Raw genomic sequence first — 22,630 nt, forward strand, 5'->3', positions numbered from 1 at the left:
GCCCGCCCCCTTGGATCCATCAGGATTCCTCTGAGGTCTGTTGTGGAATGTTGGTGCGTTATTCAGATACCTTGAACAGAACGTTACCAGCTCGGTCGCTATGTACCCCTCCGCAATGCACCCCTCAGGAGCCGCTTTATTGCGCACAGTAGACTTGAAATGCCCCAGACTCCTGGTGTACACACATACACGACAATTTAATTGTCGTCAATTATGGTTACATTTAAATCAAATTATATATTTACATATTACGCTGAATTTTACCTCTCTGCCGGGTACATCCATCTATACTGCACGGGTCCGCCGAGTCTACACTCGCGCACAAAATGCACGACCAAGTGGACCATGCTCGTAAAAAACCCTGGAGGGAATATCTGTTCTAGTTTGCACAAAGTGATACAGACGTCACCCTGTAGTCGGTCCATATCTTCTTGTGATAGCTTTGTTGAGCATATGCCTCTAAAAAATGCTGAAATCTCCACAAGAGGTCTAACAACTTTATCAGGCAATGACTTACGCAGTGCAATTGGAAGAAGCTGTTGCATCAGTATGTGGCTATCGTGGCTCTTCAACCCGGAAATTGTACGGTCCTTCAGCCGAACACATCGTGAAATGTTCGAGGCGTATCCGTCCGGGACCCTCACATTTCGAAGAACCTTCAGAAAACTTTCTTTGTCCTCTCTAGTCATGGTGTGACAGGCAGCGGGAATATACGTTTTACCATTGGCGGCCGTGAACGGATGCAACTTAGGTCTCAACCCCATTTCCTGCAAGTCCAGCCGAGCTGCCAAGTTGTCCTTCGTTTTCCCTTTTATATCCAAAATAGTGCCAAGTATATTGTCCATGACATTTTTCTCTATGTGCATAACATCAAGATTGTGCCGAAGCAAATTGTCTTCCCAATACGGCAATCTGAAAAATATACTTTTCTTCTTCCATATAACATCGGAACTCCCTGCACCCTTCTTCCGCTTCTTCCGTTTCTTCTTCTTACCCGCGGTCTCATCCCCAAACGCAACTCCGTCCAACTGTTGGAGAACCTCGTATCCGCATGGCACAATCGGGGCGCTGTCAAATTCTTCAGTACCGTCAAATGTCCTCCTGTTAAGCCGCCACAGATGTTCAGGCGGCAGATATCTCCTGTGCCCCATATAGCAAAATTTGCATCCGTTCTTTAAGCGTATAGAACGCGTCGATTGCATACAGCAAGGACATGCCTTCGCACCCCTGTTAGGCCAACCAGATAAATCTGCATACGCTGGAAAGTCGTTTATCGTCCACATCAACTGAGATCGCATAATAAAATTTTCCTTCTTTGAAGCATCAAATGTTCGTACCCCTACATTCCACAGTTCCAGCAACTCATCAATCAATGGCTGAAGGTAAACATCAATATCCATACCTGGTGAGCTCGGTCCAGGGATAACCATGGAAAGGATGAAGGACGACTGTTTCATGCACATCCAAGGTGGCAAATTGTACGGCACAAGCATTACGGGCCATGTGCTGTGGGATGTGCTCATGTTCCCAAATGGATTAAATCCATCTGCTGTCAAACCAAGCCGGACGTTCCTACTCTCTGCCATAAAATCTGGGTGTAAAATGTCAAACGATCTCCATGCCTCACCGTCGGCCGGGTGCCTCAATACGCCATCCCTAGTGCGGCCTTCTGCATGCCATCTCATATGGGGCGCAGTATGCTCAGACATGAATAACCTCTGCAACCGTGGGATGAGTGGAAACCACCTCAAGATCTTCACCGGGCGTTTTTTTCTCGCTGATATGATCTCACCATCATCATCTACATGTGTATCAGCCCTCCACTTAGACTCTCCACATACGGTACATGAATCTAATTCTTTATTGTCTTTCCAGAATAACATACAGTCATTACGGCACGCCGGAATCTTCTCATACCCCAAACCCATGCTACTTAGGAACTTTTTCGCCTCATACGTGTTATCTGGCAATGCCTCATCGCAAGGAGGCAACAACTGATTGATGAATTCGAGAATGTCTGAAAATATCTTGTTACTAATACCTCCAACGCACTTCAAGTTGTACATGTGTACAGTAGCACTCAATTTACTGTGCTTCGTACCAAGGTGAAGGGGCTTCTCGGCAGTCTTTAACAGCTCTTGGTACTTCAATGCGTCCCCGCACGAGGTATCTTCATCAACTTGTTGCGGAAGAGTACTGACCCCTTCAGGAACATCGTGCACGCCGAAGGCGTCACGCAACATGGCGTGCATGTTATCATCCTGTTCCACGGCGACACCCTCCTGTTCTGTGACATGATCACCATGTTCAGTGCTACGGTCAGCGGCCTCTGTGCCACTGTGATGACTCGAACACTGACCAGGAATAGCGGAACCAGTCGTAGTCTCACCGTGCATATACCACAAATTGTATCCCGGATTCATCCCCCGACCTCCAGTCAGGTGGGCAAGAACGTACTCAGGAGTGTGACGCTGGTTATTTCGACAATACTTGCATGGGCAGTAAATTTTTCCATCGCCGGCCGTACAATTACTAACGGCAAATGCCACAAACGCCCTACACCCATCGTTATACCGTGTCGTACCCCTAGGTGTTGACATCCAAGACTTGTCCATGTTTATCTGTATAGGGTTAAGAGGACAAGACAAATCATACGGCTTACAGTATAAACGTGTACAAATATATTTCATTTTTTATTTTTAAGGGTTTAGGGTTAGGGTTATGGTTTGTTAGGGTTTAGGGTATTTTTTGTTTTGAAAGTGTAGGATTATTTTATGTAGGGTTTTAGTTTTTTTTTAGAAAGTGTAAGTGTTTTTATTTTTTTTATTCTTTAAAGGGTTTAGGGTTAGGGTTTGTTAGGGTTTAGGGTTAGGTTTTATTTGTTTCTTTAAAAGTGTAGGATTTTGTTTTTTTATTTTTAAGGGTTTAGTGTTAGGGTTTAAGGTTTAGGGTTAGGGTTTTTTTCCTAGAAAGTGTAGGAATTTTTTTTTTTTTTCGGTTTAGGGTTAGGGTATTTTTTTAGAAAGTGTAGGTTATTTTTTTTTTTAAGGTTTAGGGTTTAGGAGTTAGGGTTTAAGGTTTAGGGTTAGGATTTTTTTCCTAGAAAGTGTAGGATTTTTTTTTAGGGTTTAGGGTTAGGGTATTTTTTTTAGAAAGTGTAGGTTATTTTTTTTTTAGGGTTTAGGGTTTAGGGTTAGGGTTATGGTTTGTTAGGGTTTAGGGTATTTTTTGTTTTGAAAGTGTAGGATTATTTTATGTAGGGTTTTAGTTTTTTTTTAGAAAGTGTAAGTGTTTTTATTTTTTTTATTCTTTTAAAGGGTTTAGGGTTAGGTTTTATTTGTTTCTTTAAAAGTGTAGGATTTTGTTTTTTTATTTTTAAGGGTTTAGTGTTAGGGTTTAAGGTTTAGGGTTAGGGTTTTTTTCCTAGAAAGTGTAGGAATTTTTTTTTTTTTTCGGTTTAGGGTTTGGGTATTTTTTTAGAAAGTGTAGGTTATTTTTTTTTTTAAGGTTTAGGGTTTAGGAGTTAGGGTTTAAGGTTTAGGGTTAGGATTTTTTTCCTAGAAAGTGTAGGTTATTTTTTTTTTAGGGTTTAGGGTTTAGGATTTAGGGTTTGTTAGGGTTTAGGGTTTAGGGTTTAGGGTTTAGAGTTTACGGTTAGGGTTTGTTAGGGTCTAGGGTCTAGGGTTAGGGTTTAGGGTTTTAGGTTTTTTTTTTTTAAGCGATTAGGGTTTAGGGTTGTAGGTAAATTTTTTTTTTTCAAGGGTTTAGGGTTTAGGATTTAGGGTTTTTTTTTTTTAAGCGATTAGAGTTTAGGGTTTAGGGTTTTAGGGTTTATGGTTTAGGGTTTAGGGTTTGTTAGGGTCAAGGGTTTAGGGTTTTAGGTTTTTTTTTTTTTTTTAGGGTTTAGGGTTTAGGGTTTGTTAGGGTCTAGGGTCTAGGGTTAGGGTTTAGGGTTTTAGGTTTTTATTTTTTAAGGGTTTAGGGTTTAGGGTTTTAGGTAAATTTTTTTTTTTTAAGGGTTTAGGGTTTACGATTTAGGGTTTTATTTTGGTTTAAAGCGATTAGGGTTTAGGGTTTAGGGTTTTAGGGTTTAGGGTTTGTTACGGTTTAGGGTTTAGGGTTAAGAGTTTTTTTTAAGAAAGTGTAGGAATCTTTTTTTGTAAGGATTTAAGATTAGGGTTTAGGGTTTTCGTTTTTTTTTTCGAAAGTGTAGTAAGTTTTTATTTTTTTTAAAGGGTTTAGGGTTTTATTTTATTCTTTTTATAAGAGTTTAGGGTTTGTTAGGGTTTAGGGTTTAGCAGTTTAGGTTTTTTTTAGAAAGTGTAGGATTTTTTTTTAGGGCTTAGGGTTTAGGGTTTAGGGTAAGGGTTTTTTTTTAGAACGTATAGGATTCAAAGTTTATTTAAGGGTTTATTATTGTGTTGGTTTTATGGTTATGATTTTAGGATATAAAGTTTATATATGCATATGAGAGAAATTTTAGTATTTTTTTTTTGAGTTTTTTTATCCGAAGATACCAAATTCTTCTTATAAATCTGTAGTCTCTTCACATGAATAGTTAACGTTAAAAATGGAAGATAAAAAACAAATTCGTCGCAATTGATGATTTATGACGTTTGTTTTAAGGTTTTTTTTACGAATATGATTGTAAATGGTGGACAGTGGAATATTTGTTTTTTTGTTTTTTTTTTCCCGAAAATACCACAATTTATATATATTAGTAGCACAATTTATTTTCCCCACAATTTATATATATTCATAGCACAATATGTTGATTATAATTTTGTATTTTAATTTTACTTTGCCATTATTGCTCACGATCATATTTTTATAAAATTAAGATGATAGCGGATATTTTTTCTTTTTGCCACTTCATAAAAATACCAAAATTCACAATAGCACATTAAATCCATAGTAGCACACTAAAATATATCTCAAATATCCTCACATCAAGAGTTTTTTTTAAAAAAAAATTAAATATAATCACCAATAAATTCCATATTTCCATATTCCATATTTTCCATATTTCCACCAACTAGACAATGATTCAGTAATAAAAAATCAGTAATAAAAAATCTACAAGTATATATTCCATATTTCCACAAACTAGACAATGAAAAAAATTATACAAATATCACAAAAAAAATTAATAAAATATACAAACTTATAGCAAAAAATTCAAAACAAAAATAAAAATAACTCACAGTGATTTTTGTAGTGCAAGCTTGTACGTGTACCTGGAATTTTTGACAGAAAAAAAAAAAAAAAAAAAAAATTAAAGCTGAAAATGTTAGAACAGATATGCACTGTAAACCGAGAGAGAGAGAGAGAGAGAGAGAGAGAGAGAGAGAGAGAGAGAGAGAGAGAGAGAGAGAGAGAGAGAGAGAGAGAGAGAGAGAGAGATTGAGAAGATGAGTGAGAGTGAGAGGAAGTGGAGGGAATACCTTGAACGGACGCGAGGGCTGTGGTGGGCGGGGGACAGTGGCGAGAGCTGAGAGAGAGAGAGAGCTAGAGAGAGAGAGAGAGAGAGAGAGAGAGAGGGCCGGTACCGGACAGTACTGGCCGGAACGGGAGGTGAGAGAGCTAGGGAGAGCGAGAGAGAGGGAGGGTCGCCGGCAGAGAGCACCGGAATGGGCTGTCGCCGGCCAGAGCTCGACGGAGAGAGAGAGAGAGAGAGAGAGAGAGAGAGAGAGAGAGAGTGAGAGAGAGAGAGATTTACGTAAGAAATGGGTAGCTTCCTCTGGAAGCTACCCATTTCTTTTATATAAATTAAATTTAAAATTTAAAATTTAAAATATATTTAAAAAGTATATAATTTGAATAATATATAATTTAAATATAATATATAAAGCTAAATTATATCCTAAGATTGGCCAGGTGGCGCGCGGAAGAACTCCCGCGCAGTACCTGGCCAATCAATTGGACACGTGTACGTAGTACACGTGCCCAATTGGGGACGTGTATGTAAATACACGTCTCCAAATGTCATTTTTTTTATTTTTTTTAATATATTATATATATATATTTAATATATTATATATATTTTATATAAACCCATGCAACCCATAACGTGTATGCACTGCATGTACTGCATGTACTCATTGCTAAACCCTAAGACCTAAAACTAAAACATAAACTATAAATTAAAACTAAATATAAACCCTAAATTTAAATCATGACACTAAGTATAAGTATATATACTATACTACCATAACCCTAAGTATATGTACTATATATTATTTTGAATTTTAAAATGGCGGCGCGCGGGAGACGTGTAAGTAAAATACACGTCCCCCATTGTAGAAATTGTATGTAATTAAAAAAAAATAATTATATATATATATATATATATATATATATATATATATATATATAATTTAACAACGTAAAAAATTGTTAGGGTTTAGGGTTTTAGTTTCTTAGGGTTTAGGGTTTAAGGTTAGGATTTTTGTTTTTAGTGTTACGAATTTTTTTTTTAGAAAGTCTAGGATATTTTTGTTTAAGGGTTTATGGTTTAGGGTTTAAGGTTAGGATTTTAGTTTTTAGTGTTAGGGTTTCTTTTTTTAGAAAGTGTAGGTTTTTTTTTTCTTAGGGTTTAGGGTTTAGGGTTCGTTATGGTTTAAGGTTAGGGTTTGGTTTTAGAAATTGTAGGATTTTTTTTATTTTTTTTATTTTTTTTTAAGGATATAGGATTAGGGTTTAGGGTTTAGGGTTTTACTTTCTTAGGGTTTAGGGTTTAAGTTTATGATTTTTGTTTTTAGTGTTAGGAAAAAAAATTTAACAAAGTGTAGGATATTTTTGTTTAAGGGTTTAGGGTTTAAGGTTAGGAATTTTGTTTCAGTGTTAGGGTTTCTTAATTTAGAAAGTGTAGGGTAATTATTTTTTTAGGGTATAGGGTTTAAGGTTTAAGGTTAGGAATTTTGTTTTTAGTGTTAGAGTTTCTTTTTTTAGAAAGTGTAGGATATTTTTGTTTAAGGGTTTAGGGTTTAGGGTTTAGGGTTTAAGGTTAGGAATTTTGTTTTAGTGTTAGGGTTTCTTTTTTTTGAAAGTGTATGATATTTTGTTTTTTTAGGGTATAGGGTTTAAGGTTTAAGGTTAAGAATTTTGTTTTTAGTGTTAGGGTTTCTTTTTTTAGAAAGTGTACGATATTTTTGGGGTTTAGGGTTTAGGGTTTAAGGTTAGGACTTTTGTTTTTAGGGTTTAGGGTTAGGGTTTTTAGGGTTTGAAAGTGTAGGAATTTTTTATTTTTTAGGGTTTAGGATTTAAGGTTTGGGGTTTAGGGTAAGGGTTTTTTTTTAAGAACGTGTACGATTCAAAGTTTATTTAAGGGTTTATTATTGTGTTGGTTTTATGGTTATGATTTTAGGATATAAAGTTTTGGGATACAGTTTTTGTTTTGTTTTAAGAGTTGAATGTTCTTTATTTAAAAAACAAAAACAAATACGGGTTTAGGGTATTTCTTCTTTTTATAAAAAGGGTTTATTGTTCCGTGTTTAGGGTTAGGGTGTTAGGGGATATTTTTTAAAAAAATGGTTTAGGGTTAGGGTTAGGGTTTTTGTTTTGTTATAGGGTTTGGGCACGTGTACTGAGTACACGTGTCCAATCCGGGACGTGTATTTAAATACACGTCCCGAAATGTATTTGCATGCATAAAAAAAAATATATATATATATATATATAATTTAACCACATAAAAAAAAAAATATAAACCCATGCAGCCTGAAATGTATATACCGTACATATAGCTAAATAAAAAATAAAAACTAAAACCTAACCATAAAATTAAACTCTAACCCTAAGTGCATAGACTATATATAGCTATAAACTACAATCCTAATTAATGGTACGTATTGTATATAGTCATAAACCCTAACCCTAATTCTCGTGATTTAATATATATATTTAAAAGTATACAATAATAACACATGAAAAATATATTGACATTATTATTCATAAAATGTAAAATCAATTAAATCATAACCCATAGCTTTAAGTGTATATATTATATATACCTATACAACATAAAACCCTAACCCTAAGTGTATATACTATATATAGCGATAAACCTTAACCCTAAGTATATACTATATATAGCTATAAACCCTAACCCTAAGTGTATATACTATATATAGCGATAAACCCTAACCCTAAGTATGTATACTATATATAGCTATAAATCATAAGTTTAAGTGTATATACTATATATATCGGTTTTATTTAATTTTGAACTGCTCATGATTTAATATATATATATATTTAAAAGTGTACAATAATGAAACGTGAAAAATATATTGACATTATTATTCATTAAACGTAAAATCAATTAAATTATAATTCATAGCCCTAAGTGTATATATTATATATACCTATAAACTCTAAAACCCAAACCGTAAGTGTATATACTATATATATCGATAAACCATAATCCTAAGTATATATACTATATATAGGTATAAACCCTAGCCCTAAGTGTATATACTATATATAGCTATAAACCCTAACCCTAAGGGTATGTACTATATATAGCCATAAACCCTAAATGTATATATGTACTATATGAGGGACTAAACTATAAGTATTTAATTCATTATGTAGCGCAGAATTCTAAAAATAATTGCAATTACTATATATAGCCATAAATAAAAAGGTTACTGTATATAATTTCTAAACCGTTTACATGCATGCATATCTATATATATAGTATTAATTATAGGTTTTTTAACTTTGTTATGTTTAAATTTTTTTTTTTTTGTTTCTAAACGTAGATGGTGTACAAAACTGAACCCTAATTTGAACTATTTGGTTTAATTAGATATATAGCACCAAATTTGGTTAATTATGTATATAGTACAATATAGTATACTATATACATATAAATAAAGAACCTAAAAAGTATAAATTTCAAATATAAAATTTACATATAGCATATACTTTTCAAACTTAATTTTATGTGTATAAGTTATGTACACCGTATTTTCAAAGATTTGTATAATTAATAAGATAATGAGTTTAATTTTTTTTTTTAATTTTAAAAAATTAATACAACACTGATTTTTTTTTTAATGTTTATTTTGGCAAAAAATACCAATTTGCCACGTGTAAAAATACACGTGTGCAAGTGGACACGAGTATAAAATACTCGTGTCCATTTTTGACGCTTGCACAATTTGACACGTGTCACTTGTGACACGTGTCAAATTTGACGCGTGTCTACAGTAACGGGTACTGTAGACACGTGTCAAACTGCAGCGATTTTTGTAGTGAAACTTCACCACCGCAGCTTTCTCCAACTCGATGCCTTCAATCACCAACACCTCTTCCTTCTCTTCCTTCTGACGTTTACTTCTCGATTTGCTGGGCCTAGCGACCACAGTGCTTATCACCTACTACATTATATATACGTTGTTTTTGATAATCTTATAATGGTCTTATATTAAAAATATGAGGTTTTTATTATTATGTACAACCTACTACATTATATATACGTGGTTTGCAAAACAGCTATAAAGTTTAATAAACTCTTTTATGAAAACTTTTGCATAAAGTAAATGTTTAGTAAACACTAGTTACAGGTATTTTTCAAAGATAAAAAGGGCTAAAATTATAAAATAGTTAGTATGATGTTACGGACCTCCGTAACAGGGGATGAACGGTGTATAATTTGGATGGAAAAGTGCGTGGGATAGTAGGGTATTCGAGGTACCCTGGGCCTCCTAAGTTAGGATTATTCGAGAAATCCTAAAAAACTCCTAATCAACTACAAGAGCTGAATTATAATAATTTTCTTCTTGATATTTTTATTGATCACTCTATTAGGTTTATATAGTAATAATTACATCAGGGGAAATATAATACGTAAATATTACTTCTAACTCTAATAGGAATCAAGTCCCTTATTTTTCTCTCTAAAATCCTGCTTACTCTAATGGGCAACAAGTCCCTTATTTATCTCCTTAAAATCCTGCTTACTCTAATGGGAATTAAGTCCCTTATTTTTCTCTTTAAAATCCTGCATTTATTCTCCTAGTAGGATTCTTACTTTATGAGCATGTATCCTACATTTACAATGGGTCCTCTTGCCTTAATCAGCCACTTTCTTCTCCACGTAGTATTCTTTCCTTCTTACCCATGTTGTGCAGCTCCAGACTTTCCTTGGGAGAGGCATGATATTTGGCAACTCCACTTCTTTGAGTATTACTAGCAGCTTCCCTACATGGGTTCCCTTCCCTACATTTTAGGGAAAATTTTAAAAAGGTCAAAAAACCAATCCTACAGCAGCTTCTCTTCCCTTATATGTTCCCTATGATTGCTACAGTGCTTCCCAATGCTTTGGGAAGCACTGTTCACATCCCAATCAATTGTTTATTCTAAAAATATAATCTCTTTCTTACTTTATCTCTTTCTTTTCTTACTTTTAATTAAAGTAAAAGTAATAAAATAATATTTTAATGATATAGAAAAAAATGAAGGGAAGCTGCTGTGGGGTGTTTTTTGATAAGGAAGCAAAAAATAGTTTTATTCCCTGCATTTAAGAAAAATAAAGAGAAAAAAAAGGGAAGCTGCTAGGAATGCTCTTAGTCATGGTGTAGACCCGTAACAAACCTATGAGTGGCGGAAAGCACGTCACGTGAAGGACTGACAAAGAAGAGGTGTACAACCTGACAAAGAAAGGGAATCATTTCACTCCGTTCAAGAAATCCGGAAATTTTGCATATGGATAGCATTTTTATAATTATTCATAATAATTACAATAATGCCATTCATAAGACAAAAAAAAAAAAAAAAAAAAACAGTACAACGATGTGCATGTATCATCTTCCGAAGAGAAATGGTGGGAAAGGGGGACGTCACAAGGACAAGCATAGATAGTTGAAGTGACCTATCGATGGCGGAAAAAACGTCACGTGGAACAGGTGTACAACGTTCTAATGCCAAATCAATTTTCCGACAAAGAACAGTACTATATAATATTTTCTTTCTTTAATTGACAAAATATAATCTGAAAAAGCAAAGACAGACGTACTTATCTTAAGAAAAGAGTAATCCTATAATCGAAGATAATTATGGTATATAAATGTGTTATATTGAATTACGCACTCTTTAAGAGAAATACTATTTATGCTCGTTTTGTTTTTTTAAATCGAGTTTTTCTTATTTTTTGAGGTTTGATATGATTGAAAATTTTGATCAAATTAAAAATATTTTTAGTTAATGGAAGAATTTCTTTTAATTTTTGTAAAATTGTTTTTCTTTTTTAAAACAGCCCACCCTATATTTGGAGTGGCGTTGTAGCTCATCCCAAACATTCTTTAACACTAAAAAACTATTTTTTTATAACACCCCTAAAATTAATAAACTTTAATTTTCTTGGAGTGGCACGAACTCACGGTAACATCTTCGAACATATTTAACGAAGTAAGTAACCAGAAGAGTTGTATAAACCCTCTCATTAATGATTAGTAGACATTGCAACGGAAGATGCATCCTTTCTTTTTCTTTTTCTTTTTTTCCTGCAGGATAGTCACACAATTTGGTAACATGAAATAACAACTAAAACAGGATACTAAAACATCATATCTTTAACTTAAAAAGAAAAGGATAAACATCAAGTATTTCTATCACCAAATCCTATCACCAAATCTAGGGCCCTGTTTAGCAATCACCTTTCCCTTTCCCTACTCCCACGTGCTTGCTTTTTGGCATAGGGTTGAAAAAATTCAGCCATGATAAGACAAGTTTTTTTCATGATAAAAAAAGATTTTTTTTTTTTTTTTTTTTTTTTTTTTTTTTGGTTTTACCCCCGTACACATCACAAATTTTTTTCATGTCACGGGTAGAATGGGTAAAACTAGCCGGCCTTATTTTTATCCATTTTACCCCTGTATACGACTATTTAAGCAGCTAAATTTTTTCCCCTGGAAGGGGTAAAATGGAAAAAAAAGGTTGTCCCATCTTGAGAAATAGTTGACCTTTTTCAGCTTTTCTATCAAAAGCTTGTTCCGTCCGTACACGTCAGGGAATGGGGAGGGGAAGGGGAAGGAGAATACTAAACGGGGCCTAGTTTTACCAATTTTATCCCTGTATACAACTATTTAAGCGTAGGGTTGGCAATTTTTGACACGACCTGCGAACCCGACACGAACACGACACGAGAAAATAGGGTTTAGGTTTATCATAATTGGGTTTGGGTCATATGACCCGGTTAAAATCGTGTCTGGTGGGTCAACCTGCGGGTTGACCCGCCTGACACGATTAGACCCGTTTATATTTCTTTTTTTTTTTTTAAAAAAAAAAGTCTCCAAAACAGCAAAAGGGCAACCCAAGCCGCAGATGCCCGCATCTTTTCTTTTCCCTTCAGTGCCTTCACCTTCTTCACGCGGCACGCCTGTTGCCTATTTGCTCCAAGACTCCAAGAGACTGTCTAGTATCCTCTGTCCAGACTGCTTCACGATTTATCTTGCGCCGGGGATCTGAGTGCCGGGATCTTGTAGTCTTGCTGTTGGAGTTCATTAGCGGCAGGCACGCCATCGATGTGAACTACAACCTACCCTCGGTGGTCGACTGGGCGGTGCCGTTGATCAAGCACGGCGAATTCGTCGAAATCTGCGACCGCCGAATCGGTTCTTGGATCCAATTGTCCAAGCCCAGTCGAACCTGCTCTACCTCGTGTCCTTCGTCCTCGTGGCTTGTGGGATGAGGCGATGCCGGTGAGCAGTGGCCAGTGAGCAGGCGTTAACAGAGTTGCAAAACGTATTCGTCGGGTTCGTGTCGTGTAACCCGATTCGTTATTGGGTCATGTTCGGGTTTGCAGTTATGACTCGATTAATAATCGGGTCGGGTTCGTGTTGAACCCGATAATGTAATCGAGTCAGATAGGTCGACACGAACCCGACTCGCTGACCAAAATTGCCAACCCTATTTAAGCGGCTGATTTTTTTTTCCCTTAGCAGGGGTAAAATGGGGAAAAAAAGGGTTGTCCCATCTTGGAATATGGTTGACCTTTTTCAACTTTTCTGTCAAAAGCTTGTTCTGTCCGTACACGTCAGGGAATGGGGAGGGGGAGGGGAAGGGGAAAGGAAAGAGGAATACTAAACGGGGCCTAGTTTTACCCATTCTAAAAGTCAGATTACAACATCAAATACAAGAAGATAAGTAGGTCCTCAAAAGTAATCATCCACATGATAGCCAAAAACCCGTACCACACATAAGATCCCTAATAATGACTTGCCGATCTCATTGCTAGCCATTCTCCACAATATCCATCAGGAAAATGTTAAAATTACAACTCCCACTCAAAAGCTTGTTCTGTCCGTACACGTCAGGTAATGGGGAGGGGAAGGGGAAGGGAAAGAGGAATACTAAACGGGGCCTAGTTTTACCCATTCTAAAAGTCAGATTACAACATCAAATGCAAAAGATAAGTAGGTTCTCAAAAGTAATCATCCACATGATAGCAAAATACCCGTACCACACATAAGATCCCTAACAATGACTTGCCGATCTCATCGCCAACCATTCTCCACAATATCCATTAGGAAAATGTTAAAATTACAACTCCCACTCAAAAGCTTGTTCTGTCCGTACACATCAGGGAATAGGGAGGGGAAGGGAAAGGGGAAGGGGAAGGGAAAAAGGAATACTAAACAGGGCCTAGGGCTGGTAATTTTGACACGACCCGACAACCCGACAAGAAATTAGTGAGTTTGGGTCTACCCCAAACGGGTTTAGGTCATAAACGGGTCGACCCGTTTATCTCGGTCTGGTGGATAGGGTCGCGGGTCGCCCGCGGGCTGCCAGACACGATTAACTTTTTGTTTTTTTATTTATTTATTTATTTATACATATATATAATTAAAAAAAAATGAGGAGGGGGGGGGGGAATGAGCATATGTAGGTCATTCAAGAAATCAAGACTCAAGAGTGGACAATTATGATGCAGTTTTTTGTATTTTTAAATTTTATATGAGTTTTTTTAATACTTCAATGCTGGGATTAGTGACTAGTTCTAATTTGATACAAATTTATATTTTTTGGGAATTAGTTTGTAATGATGTTGAAGTTTTTTTTTTGTTATGATTAGACAATTAAACATATTAAGTGATTTGGTGCTAGCCTACTAGGAAACTAGGAGTAAGAGTTTAGAGATGAATTGCTAAAATTATTATTATTTTATTTAAATACCCACAACCCCCCCCCCCCCCCCCCCAAATAATAATAATAATAAATTTTTTATTAAAAAAAAATACTTATAAGCTAAACGGATCGTGTCGACCCAATTCGGCCCATTATGTTCAACGGGTTTTACGGGTTGTGTCGGGTGACCAGTGAAATTATCGTGTTCGTGTCGTGTTTGGAGCCCGACCCGTTAACATAAACGGGTCGTGTTTGAGTCTAGGCTAAACGGGTCGTGGGTCTTAACATGTTGTGTCGGGTGACCCGTTTTGCCAGCCCTAACGGGGCCTAGTTTTACCCATTCTAAAAGTCAGATTACGACATCAAATGCAAAAGATAAGTAGGTCCTCAAAAATAATCATCCACATGATAGCAAAATACCCATACCACACATAAGATTCCTAATAATGACTTGCCGATCTCATCGCCAGCCATTCTCCACAATATCCATCAGGAAAATATTAAAATTACAACTCCCACTCAATTATTGTACAATTCCAAAGCACATTGGAGTGAAGCCAACACCAGTGGACCCCACCCCAATGTGCTTTGGAATTGTACAAAAGTTGGGTGGAGTTGTTAATGAATCAAGGCCCTATCCATCAACTCTCGCAGTGGTAGAACAAAGATTTTTGGTGTGCGGGACGAATTTTTTATTTTTATAATTTTTAAGGGAATAAGGGCATTATAGGTATATAATAGAAAAAGTGGTATTTTTGGTACACCTTAGTAATTTGATGTATCATTTTAATACACTTGTCACTTTATAAGACTATTTTAAAAACATTTGTTAGTTAACTGGGCTTTTTTATATTTTTTTTTCTAAACGGTTATGAGTTTCAATAACTGCTAACCGAAGGTTATTTTAAAATCGCTAACCACCTAAGACGGAGTGATTGCGGTTACGAAAATTCAATAACCACCTAAGACGTTTGCTATTAGCGGTTAGATGCAATAACCGTTAACCGCAATCGCTTGTACACTCCTACAGAGAATTTATGATGAGAAATACTAGATTTAACACCCATCCAACACACTAAACTTTATACTCCTTGATTTGGCACTGCCACATCATGCCATTAAAAAAAAAGGTTTAAATAGACTTTTGGTTCATGAGTTTTGAAAATACCAAATTAGTACATCAATCAAATTTTTCGTCCAAAAACTAACGGCCCGTCAGGTGTCAACCTTTGAGGGCTGACACGTGTTTTAATATAAAAAATTAAAAATCTTTAAAAATTAATTAAAAAATTAAAAATTAAAAAAGAAAAAAGAAAAAGACCGACCGGTCTAAGGAGGCCGAACCATCCCCAGACCGGCCGGCCTGGGGTGGCCTAACCACCCCCGTGGCCCATGTGGGTGGCCCCCAAGGGCCAAAACCCTTGATTTTTTTTGCCATAGGGTGGTTGAACCTTGATTGACCTTACAAACACCCGGTCTGCTTTGCTCTTTTCACGTGATATCTGTTTTTTATGCCAAATGTGAATCTTTGAAAGATGCCTTTAGCTTTGTTTGGCAAGTGACTTGCCATGCCAGAATAGTGGATTGTTATTTTTTAAAGTTTATAAAATGCAGTAGATGTGATATAAAGTAAAAAGTTTTGTATAGAAAAGTAAAAAAAATTTATATTTTAGTGAATTTTTTATTTGAATAGCAATAAAAAAAATTATTAATGTAATATAAAAAGTTTAAAAAAAAAGTGAATATTTTAATGTTAATTGTTATTGAAAAATATATAACTAATAAAAAATATTATTCTAATATGACAAGTCACTTGCGAAAACAACTTTTATGCACGAGTCTTCTCACACAGCTCAGCTTTTTCTATGCAAATGCAAATTCGTGAAATCTCTCTTTTCTTTCTTCTTTTTTTTTTCTTTTATTTTTTTTTCTTTTATTTTTTTTTTTGAGAGTATTGATGTATATGGCACACGTTTTTCTCATGGAACATATTATTTGCACTGCACCAGCACAATACACCGGACCCACCCATGTGAAGGGGGTGTTAATGCCCATCTCGTGTCGGGTGGAGTGCACTAATTAATCAAGCCCCCTCTTGTCATTTTGTAATCTAATTAGTTGTTGTTTTGTGATTTATGTTTTAAAACACAAAGAAAAACGACAAAAAAAAAAATATTAATAATAGTGAAAAAGAAAGTAGCACCATTTATTAATTATTATGCGGTGGAGAAAGGTCCCCCAATTCAAAATACCAACTAGCTAGATTACAAAATAAAGAAAACGTGCTACATACGTCACTAGCGAGGAAAATTCCAAAATAAATTGAAAATCTTAAATTGAAAATTGAAAAGTGAAAAGAAATAAAGGAAGATTTGTCCTCACCCCGACAATTTCAGTTGGCAACGACGCACTTGGCATAATTACTCATGAACTGTTTTTGTTTTTTGTTGTTAATTATGAAATGACATTTTATCTTGTCCAGAATAAATAAAAAAAAGCTAATAAAAGAAAACAATAAAAAAAGCTTTATATAGGTAAATGATTCTCATGCAATGCTAGTAAACAACTTTAAGAGCATTCGCACCGAATTAACTATTTCAGGGCCCGCTCATATGTATAGGTAAATTAAGCAATCGCTTTAGGTTTCCAATTAAATAAGGTTTCAAATAATAATAATATAATTGAATTTTCTTTTATAAAAAAAATTAAAGCCTCAATTATGATAAGAAAGTTAGTCAATGCTCTTTAATTAAGGCCTCAATTATGGTAAAAATGTTAGTCAATCATCTTTAATTAAGGCCCCAATTATGGTAAAAAAAATACTATTATTGCAAAAAAGTTAGTCAATGCTCTTTAATTAAGACATCAATTACTGTAAAAAATAAATAAAAAAAATTGAATTTCAAGATATTAAGGAGGAATATGAAAAATGGAATGTAACATTAATTGTTACCCTAAAACAGTTACTAAACTCATAATTTTACATGAACTTAAAACTTAGACTAAGTTGTCCATTAAAATAATTTTTAGAATGAAGTAAATTAAATTATAGATAAAAATAATTATATGTAACTCAATACAAAATATGACATCTGTTGAAATTAAATGTCGCTTAACAAAAATAAATTTTACAAGTCGTTCGGAAAAGATTAAATATTTAAATATAAAAAAGGCCCCACATAAATTTTTCGCCTTAGGCCTCAAAATCCATTGAGCCGGCCCTGAGCTATTTCCTCCATTTGGCTAGAATAGCTTAACTTTTGCTTAAAAATCACATCCATCGGCTTATGTAAAAAACAGAGCTAAAATGGAGTTGCAGTAAATCTGTAAACACATCTACTTATATTTTATTGTATTTTTCTTGCACTTTCTTCCGTTCTCTCTCTCTCTCTCGAATATTTTTTCCTCTTCTTCCTCTTCTCTGCGCGCTTCGAGATTTCGACGAGGGAGACGCCGCCCCCCCTTCTGCTCAATTGACGACACGATACACCATGCTGCGGGCCACAACGACACGATGGGCCATGAATAGCAGGTTCCGCTCCTCCACGTTCAGCTCCGCCGCCGGGGTCGAGCCCATCACTAGCTTCTCCATGTACTTCACCATCTCCCTAGTACTGCTCAGCTTGCACCGCCAGCTTCACTGTGATCTTGATCCCTGGTCAGTGAGGAAGCTATTGGAGGCTTTGGAGCGAACACACAGAGCGAGAGAGAGAGACAGAGAAAGAGAGAGTAGCGGAAGAGTCCGAAAATTTCTGTGCAAAACGCGTGGGTGAGTGTAGGCCAGAAATTTCTAGAGGTGCAGAACTCGACTCGTGGGGCAGAGTGGAGAGGTTTTTAACAAAGAAAAAAAAAAGAATAAAATTGATTATTTTAATAAAATAGATATAAATTTAAATAATCGGATGGAGGTTAGTTTTTAAGGTGATTATCTAAACTAGCAAAAAGTAGGTTTTGTTATGTAAAATAGATTGAAGTTTAGATCATCCAATGGGAATGCTCTAAGACACATTAGAGTAAAATCTAAATTTTAAGTTTCACTCTAATATGTCTTGAAATTGTACACTTGTTATGCACTAATAGTATTTTTAACATTTCCCTTATTTATATATATATAACAGTATTATTATTGTATTGTTTGTAATTTGATCATAAAAACCCACTTTTATGTTAGTTTTGTCTATTGTACTTTTAGTGTTGCAATCACGGATAAAAAATGCGATTTTAAATTAAATTATATTAAATTTGCTTTTATATTAATGCTATTTATAGTCCTTTTAGTATTGGAATCTCGCATAAAAAAATATGATTTTAAATTAAATTACATAATTGAGTCATTAAAAATATTTTTTTTTCAAAAATTGTAATTTCACGCAATATCAAAAGCATTTCTCTTATAAACCAAGAAAACGCGTTGAGAAATAATTTTTCGCATCTCTTCGTTTTGGACGATGATTCCGCAGAGGTGAATGTCCCTCCTTAGGTGTTGATTTTAAGAATTTTTTTTTTTTTTTGGGAGCGGGGAGTAAAGCCCAGTTTCAAACTCTTATGAACCCATTTTTTTTTTTTTTTTTTAAGGATTTGGTCATTAGAGCCACCACAAAGGCCACTGGATTGGTTCAACCACCCCAGGCCCAGCCACCCCATGTGGCCCAAAAGTTACCCCTATAATTTTTTAATTTTTTTTTTTTAAAAAAGCCTTAATTTTTTTTTAAAAAAAATAATTAAAAAAAATAATGTGGCCATGTGTGCATTTTGAATGGTGCCATGTAGTACTGAGTGCTGACGTGGATTTTTGTCAATTTTGAATGAAAAAATAGACGGAGTATTATTTTCATCTTTTCCCATATCAGGTACCACTTACGATAAAAATTAAAACTAAGTGGACCAAAAATAAAATTTGCAAACCACAAAAGTGTGTAGGGTACTTGACCTTTTTTTTTTTTTTTTTTTTTTTTTTTTTTTTTTTTAATGACATGACATGGCAATGCCAGGTCAAGGAGTATAAAGTCGGGTGTAAGTCTACTATTCCTCATTTACGATATTTTCCAAGGAATATCATTTATCATATTATTTTTGAAAAATATTGTACATGCATTCCTAAACCATAATTTGTGATCTTTGACACTCAATTTTCAACGTGGTTGAATCACCCTCGAAGGCATTTGTGGGTGGTTAATTCGAGCCACCCCAAACACAATTCAACCATCCTCAAAACTCTTTAATTTTTTCTTTTACTTCTTTTATTTGTTAGAAGTTTTTTTTTTTTTCATTTGCTTTTTTATATGTCCACAAGTTCAATCCTCAAAGGTGAGGAAAGGTTGAGTGTACCTCAGGATAAAATTTAAAATATACTTTTTTCCAATATATATAAACTTCCTGCAAAGGAAGTCTATAATACTTCTTGGTTTAAAAGCTCTTTAAGAGCTAAATATACTATAAAACTATTGAACAAACTACTTCTATTTCTAATAGAAATGAAAACTTCGAATTATTTAGTAAGAGAGTTGTTATCAATTCTCTCTAAAGGTTTTAAGTTTTTGCATATTGGATCAATTTAAGTCGCTGTTAAGCCATTAACAAGACTTGGTATTAATGCTTCTGTATTAACGTGCCTTTGTGATGCTAGATTTACTAATTTCTAGACTAGTATTCTTGGCATGGTCCAAACTTTTATGTATAATAGACCTGTTTTATTTTGATATTTTTCCTAACATAACTCTTGCTTTGAGTGATGTTAATATTGTTGAAGCATTAACTTTGAATGTTTTAACTTCTAGTTATATGATATTTGAATCCTCAAGCTGTTATCGAAAATTTAGATAATTCTACTTTGTTAATTCAAAGTTCTACCTGTGATGCTAACATCCGGATTCCCCATATGATGAAATGGAGTGAGACCGGTCTCCCCAGTGAGTGGCTTATTGAGAATGTTTCTCAACCAGCCAAGATCCCCCGCGATGATACTAATCTTGACTACATCCAACAATACCTTGATGGATTTGTCAAAATTAGCTTCGCTGATTTGAAGCTTTCAAGGGTTGATAGACCCTTGTCTATTAATGAAGGAAAAAATTCATTTGCCGTTAATCAAAGAAGACATTCTTTTGCTGATTCAACCACAACAGAAGGTTTTCAAATATATATTAAAAGTGTCTGAAAGAGAGTTAATTGTCCCAATAGTAATCTGAGGATGTGTATGAAAGAGTAATTAATTTTCCCCCAAACAAAAAAGTTTGATTAAATTAGAACATATAACAATCAAGCGCAGGAATTGAAACGAGCAGGAGTAGAAGACGATAATTGCGAAAGTAAGGACCTAAAAACAGCTATTTATTGTTGAAATCTCAAGCTCAAGAAAGAAGCGCGATCTTAATTCCACCAATGGTGGCTATCCCGTTCCCAGACCGTGGAACCAAAGTCACCACCACGCTGTCATCGTCATCAACTCCCAAGTCCTCCAACAAGTCGGTGATCCCCAGCTTCAGGCTGGTCGTCTTCTTCTTCTCACGCGTATGCAAATGCGGCACGTTCACAAAGCTTCCGGCAAACTCCGTCTTGTCTGGCCCGCTAGGCGACTCTTCGTCATCGTTAATATAAACGTCGAACTTCACCACCGCATCTTTCGCAAACTCGATGCCGTCAATCACCAACACCTCCTCCTCGTCTTCCTTTTCTTTCCGGCTCCTCGATTTCCTGCCCCTAGGGACCACAGTGCTTATTACCTTTTCCAAAACGACCGGAAACGCAACGCTTGCAGGCTTTTCAGCCGCAAGCGCTACAGAATTTGAGGTTGGTTTTGCCCCTGCCCGATTGGAAAGACTGCCAGCACCATGGAGGCCTCCGAGGCCAATTAGCACATCTCTCCTGTCGAATTTCCCTTGAGGAGGTTGTCTGTCGTTGGAGCTATCACCATCTGTGGCTTTGGGAGTGGTGGTGGAGGTGGCGGTGCCAACCACCGCCTGGGTGGGTGTGAGGGTTGGCTGACGGGAGAAAGAGTCCATTAATTGGGTGGTTTTGGCGTGAAAGTAATGTATAAGGGTCTTGATATTTATAATAAAATGCAATTATGGATGGTTTGATTGATAAATCACCACCACTATCAAAGGGACTACGAGAGGATATGCTCGTCCCGACTAGGATGGATGAGGAATCAATTAGACTTGTCATTCACATGTAGGGGTCCACAAATATCTAAAATATCTGACCAAACTTTTATTTTAATGTGACAGTTGAAATTATTATTTTTTTTTAAAAAAATATCTTTAAAAATAAAGAGCCTCTTCTATACGGTAATGACAGAAAACAATAATTTTTTGCCATCAATAAACACTCAACACATCAGTTTAGTACACCAAAGCACCATAGGGTGAAAACACCCAATCACACCAAATTCATACACCCAATCCGCTGAAACCCATCTCCATTCTCCATCACCGCCTACCTAACCCAACCCGCCACTGCAACCGGAGTCGCCACCAATGGGCCGGTCGACAGAGTCGGAGTCGGAGTCAACCTGGGCCGACGGTGAGTGACCCCCGGACAGAAGGGTTGGCCCGAAGGCCACCCCCAAGTTCGGGCCAACCCCAGACCCCGGGGGTGGCTGTGCGGCTGCCCAATGGACTGGGGGTAGCCGCGCGGCCACCCCCCAGTGTCCACAGGTGGCCACGCAGAGCCTGGGGTGGCCATCGAGCCAGCCCTAGATGGATCTAGGGCTGGCCCGAAGGCCACCCCCAGACCCCGAGGATGGCCGCGTGGCCGCCCCATGGACCGGGGGTGGCCGCGCAGGGCCTTGGGTGGCCATTGGGCCAGCCTTAGATGGATCTAGGGTTGGCCCGAAGGCCACCCCCAGACCCCGGGGATGGCTACGTGGCCGCCCCATGGATCGAGGGTAACCGCGTGGCCACCCCCCATGGACTGGGGGTAGCGGCCACGCGGCCACTCTCGGCCAACTTTGGGTCCAAGAAGAACGGACGGGACTACCCACCTTGTTCAGCTCCGTCTCATCGTCCGTGGAGTTGCCGATCTTGGGTGTCCGGTGTGGCCGCATGGGGCAGTGGATCTGTGGCTAGGAGGATTTTTGGTTTTTGTTTAGGGTGAAAGAAGGAGGGATGATCCGGTGTTTTGCCCACATTTACCTTTTTTTTGTTTTTTTTTGTTTCATGTTGATATGTCAACCTCTTATTGGTGGGCAGAAAGGCCTTGGTTTTTGCCACCACCGAATAGAAGTTATTCTCTTTAAAATGGTATATCAGCTTTATTATAAGATAAAAATCTATCATTGCTTTGTAAGATATTGTCTCCATATATGGTCTATATGCCACATATATATACGGTGTTTATTATAAATATAATATACGGTATTATGGTTATGGTAATTTCTATTAATTTAGATTACCGTAATGGAATCGTTTAATTGATTTAAAATCAATTAATAATATTGTTTCTTTAATGGGAGGAACAATACGGTATTTACCATATTTGAGGGTCCCTGACCTAG

The 22,630-nt window shown here is 36.2% G+C and overlaps 1 protein-coding gene across 1 annotated transcript; it reads right to left on the reverse strand.

The window, feature by feature from the left end:
- Positions 1 to 1,929: 1,929 nt before the first annotated feature.
- LOC133868120 (uncharacterized) lies at positions 1,930 to 5,497 on the reverse strand. Its single transcript, XM_062304941.1, has 4 exons — positions 5,445 to 5,497; positions 5,205 to 5,237; positions 2,102 to 2,621; positions 1,930 to 1,949 (listed from the first exon to the last, which is right to left on the reverse strand). Exons 3-4 carry the CDS (start codon positions 2,613 to 2,615, stop codon positions 1,930 to 1,932), a joined length of 534 nt encoding a protein of 177 aa, XP_062160925.1. The 5' UTR covers positions 2,616 to 2,621; positions 5,205 to 5,237; positions 5,445 to 5,497.
- Positions 5,498 to 22,630: the final 17,133 nt, after the last annotated feature.

The sequence above is a fragment of the Alnus glutinosa genome, chromosome 5 (assembly GCF_958979055.1).
Source record: "Alnus glutinosa chromosome 5, dhAlnGlut1.1, whole genome shotgun sequence".
NCBI classification, from domain to species: domain Eukaryota; kingdom Viridiplantae; phylum Streptophyta; class Magnoliopsida; order Fagales; family Betulaceae; genus Alnus; species Alnus glutinosa.

What these genes read in the sequence shown, in the direction of transcription:
- LOC133868120 (XM_062304941.1), bottom strand. Translation starts at nt 2,615, where the DNA reads ATGGACAAGTCTTGGATGTCAACACCTAGGGGTACGACACGGTATAAC. An exon ending in CGAGAAGCCCCTTCACCTTG is followed by an intron (nt 1,950 to 2,101) that starts GTACGAAGCACA and finishes AACACGTATGAG; the next exon opens with GCGAAAAAGTTCCTAAGTAG.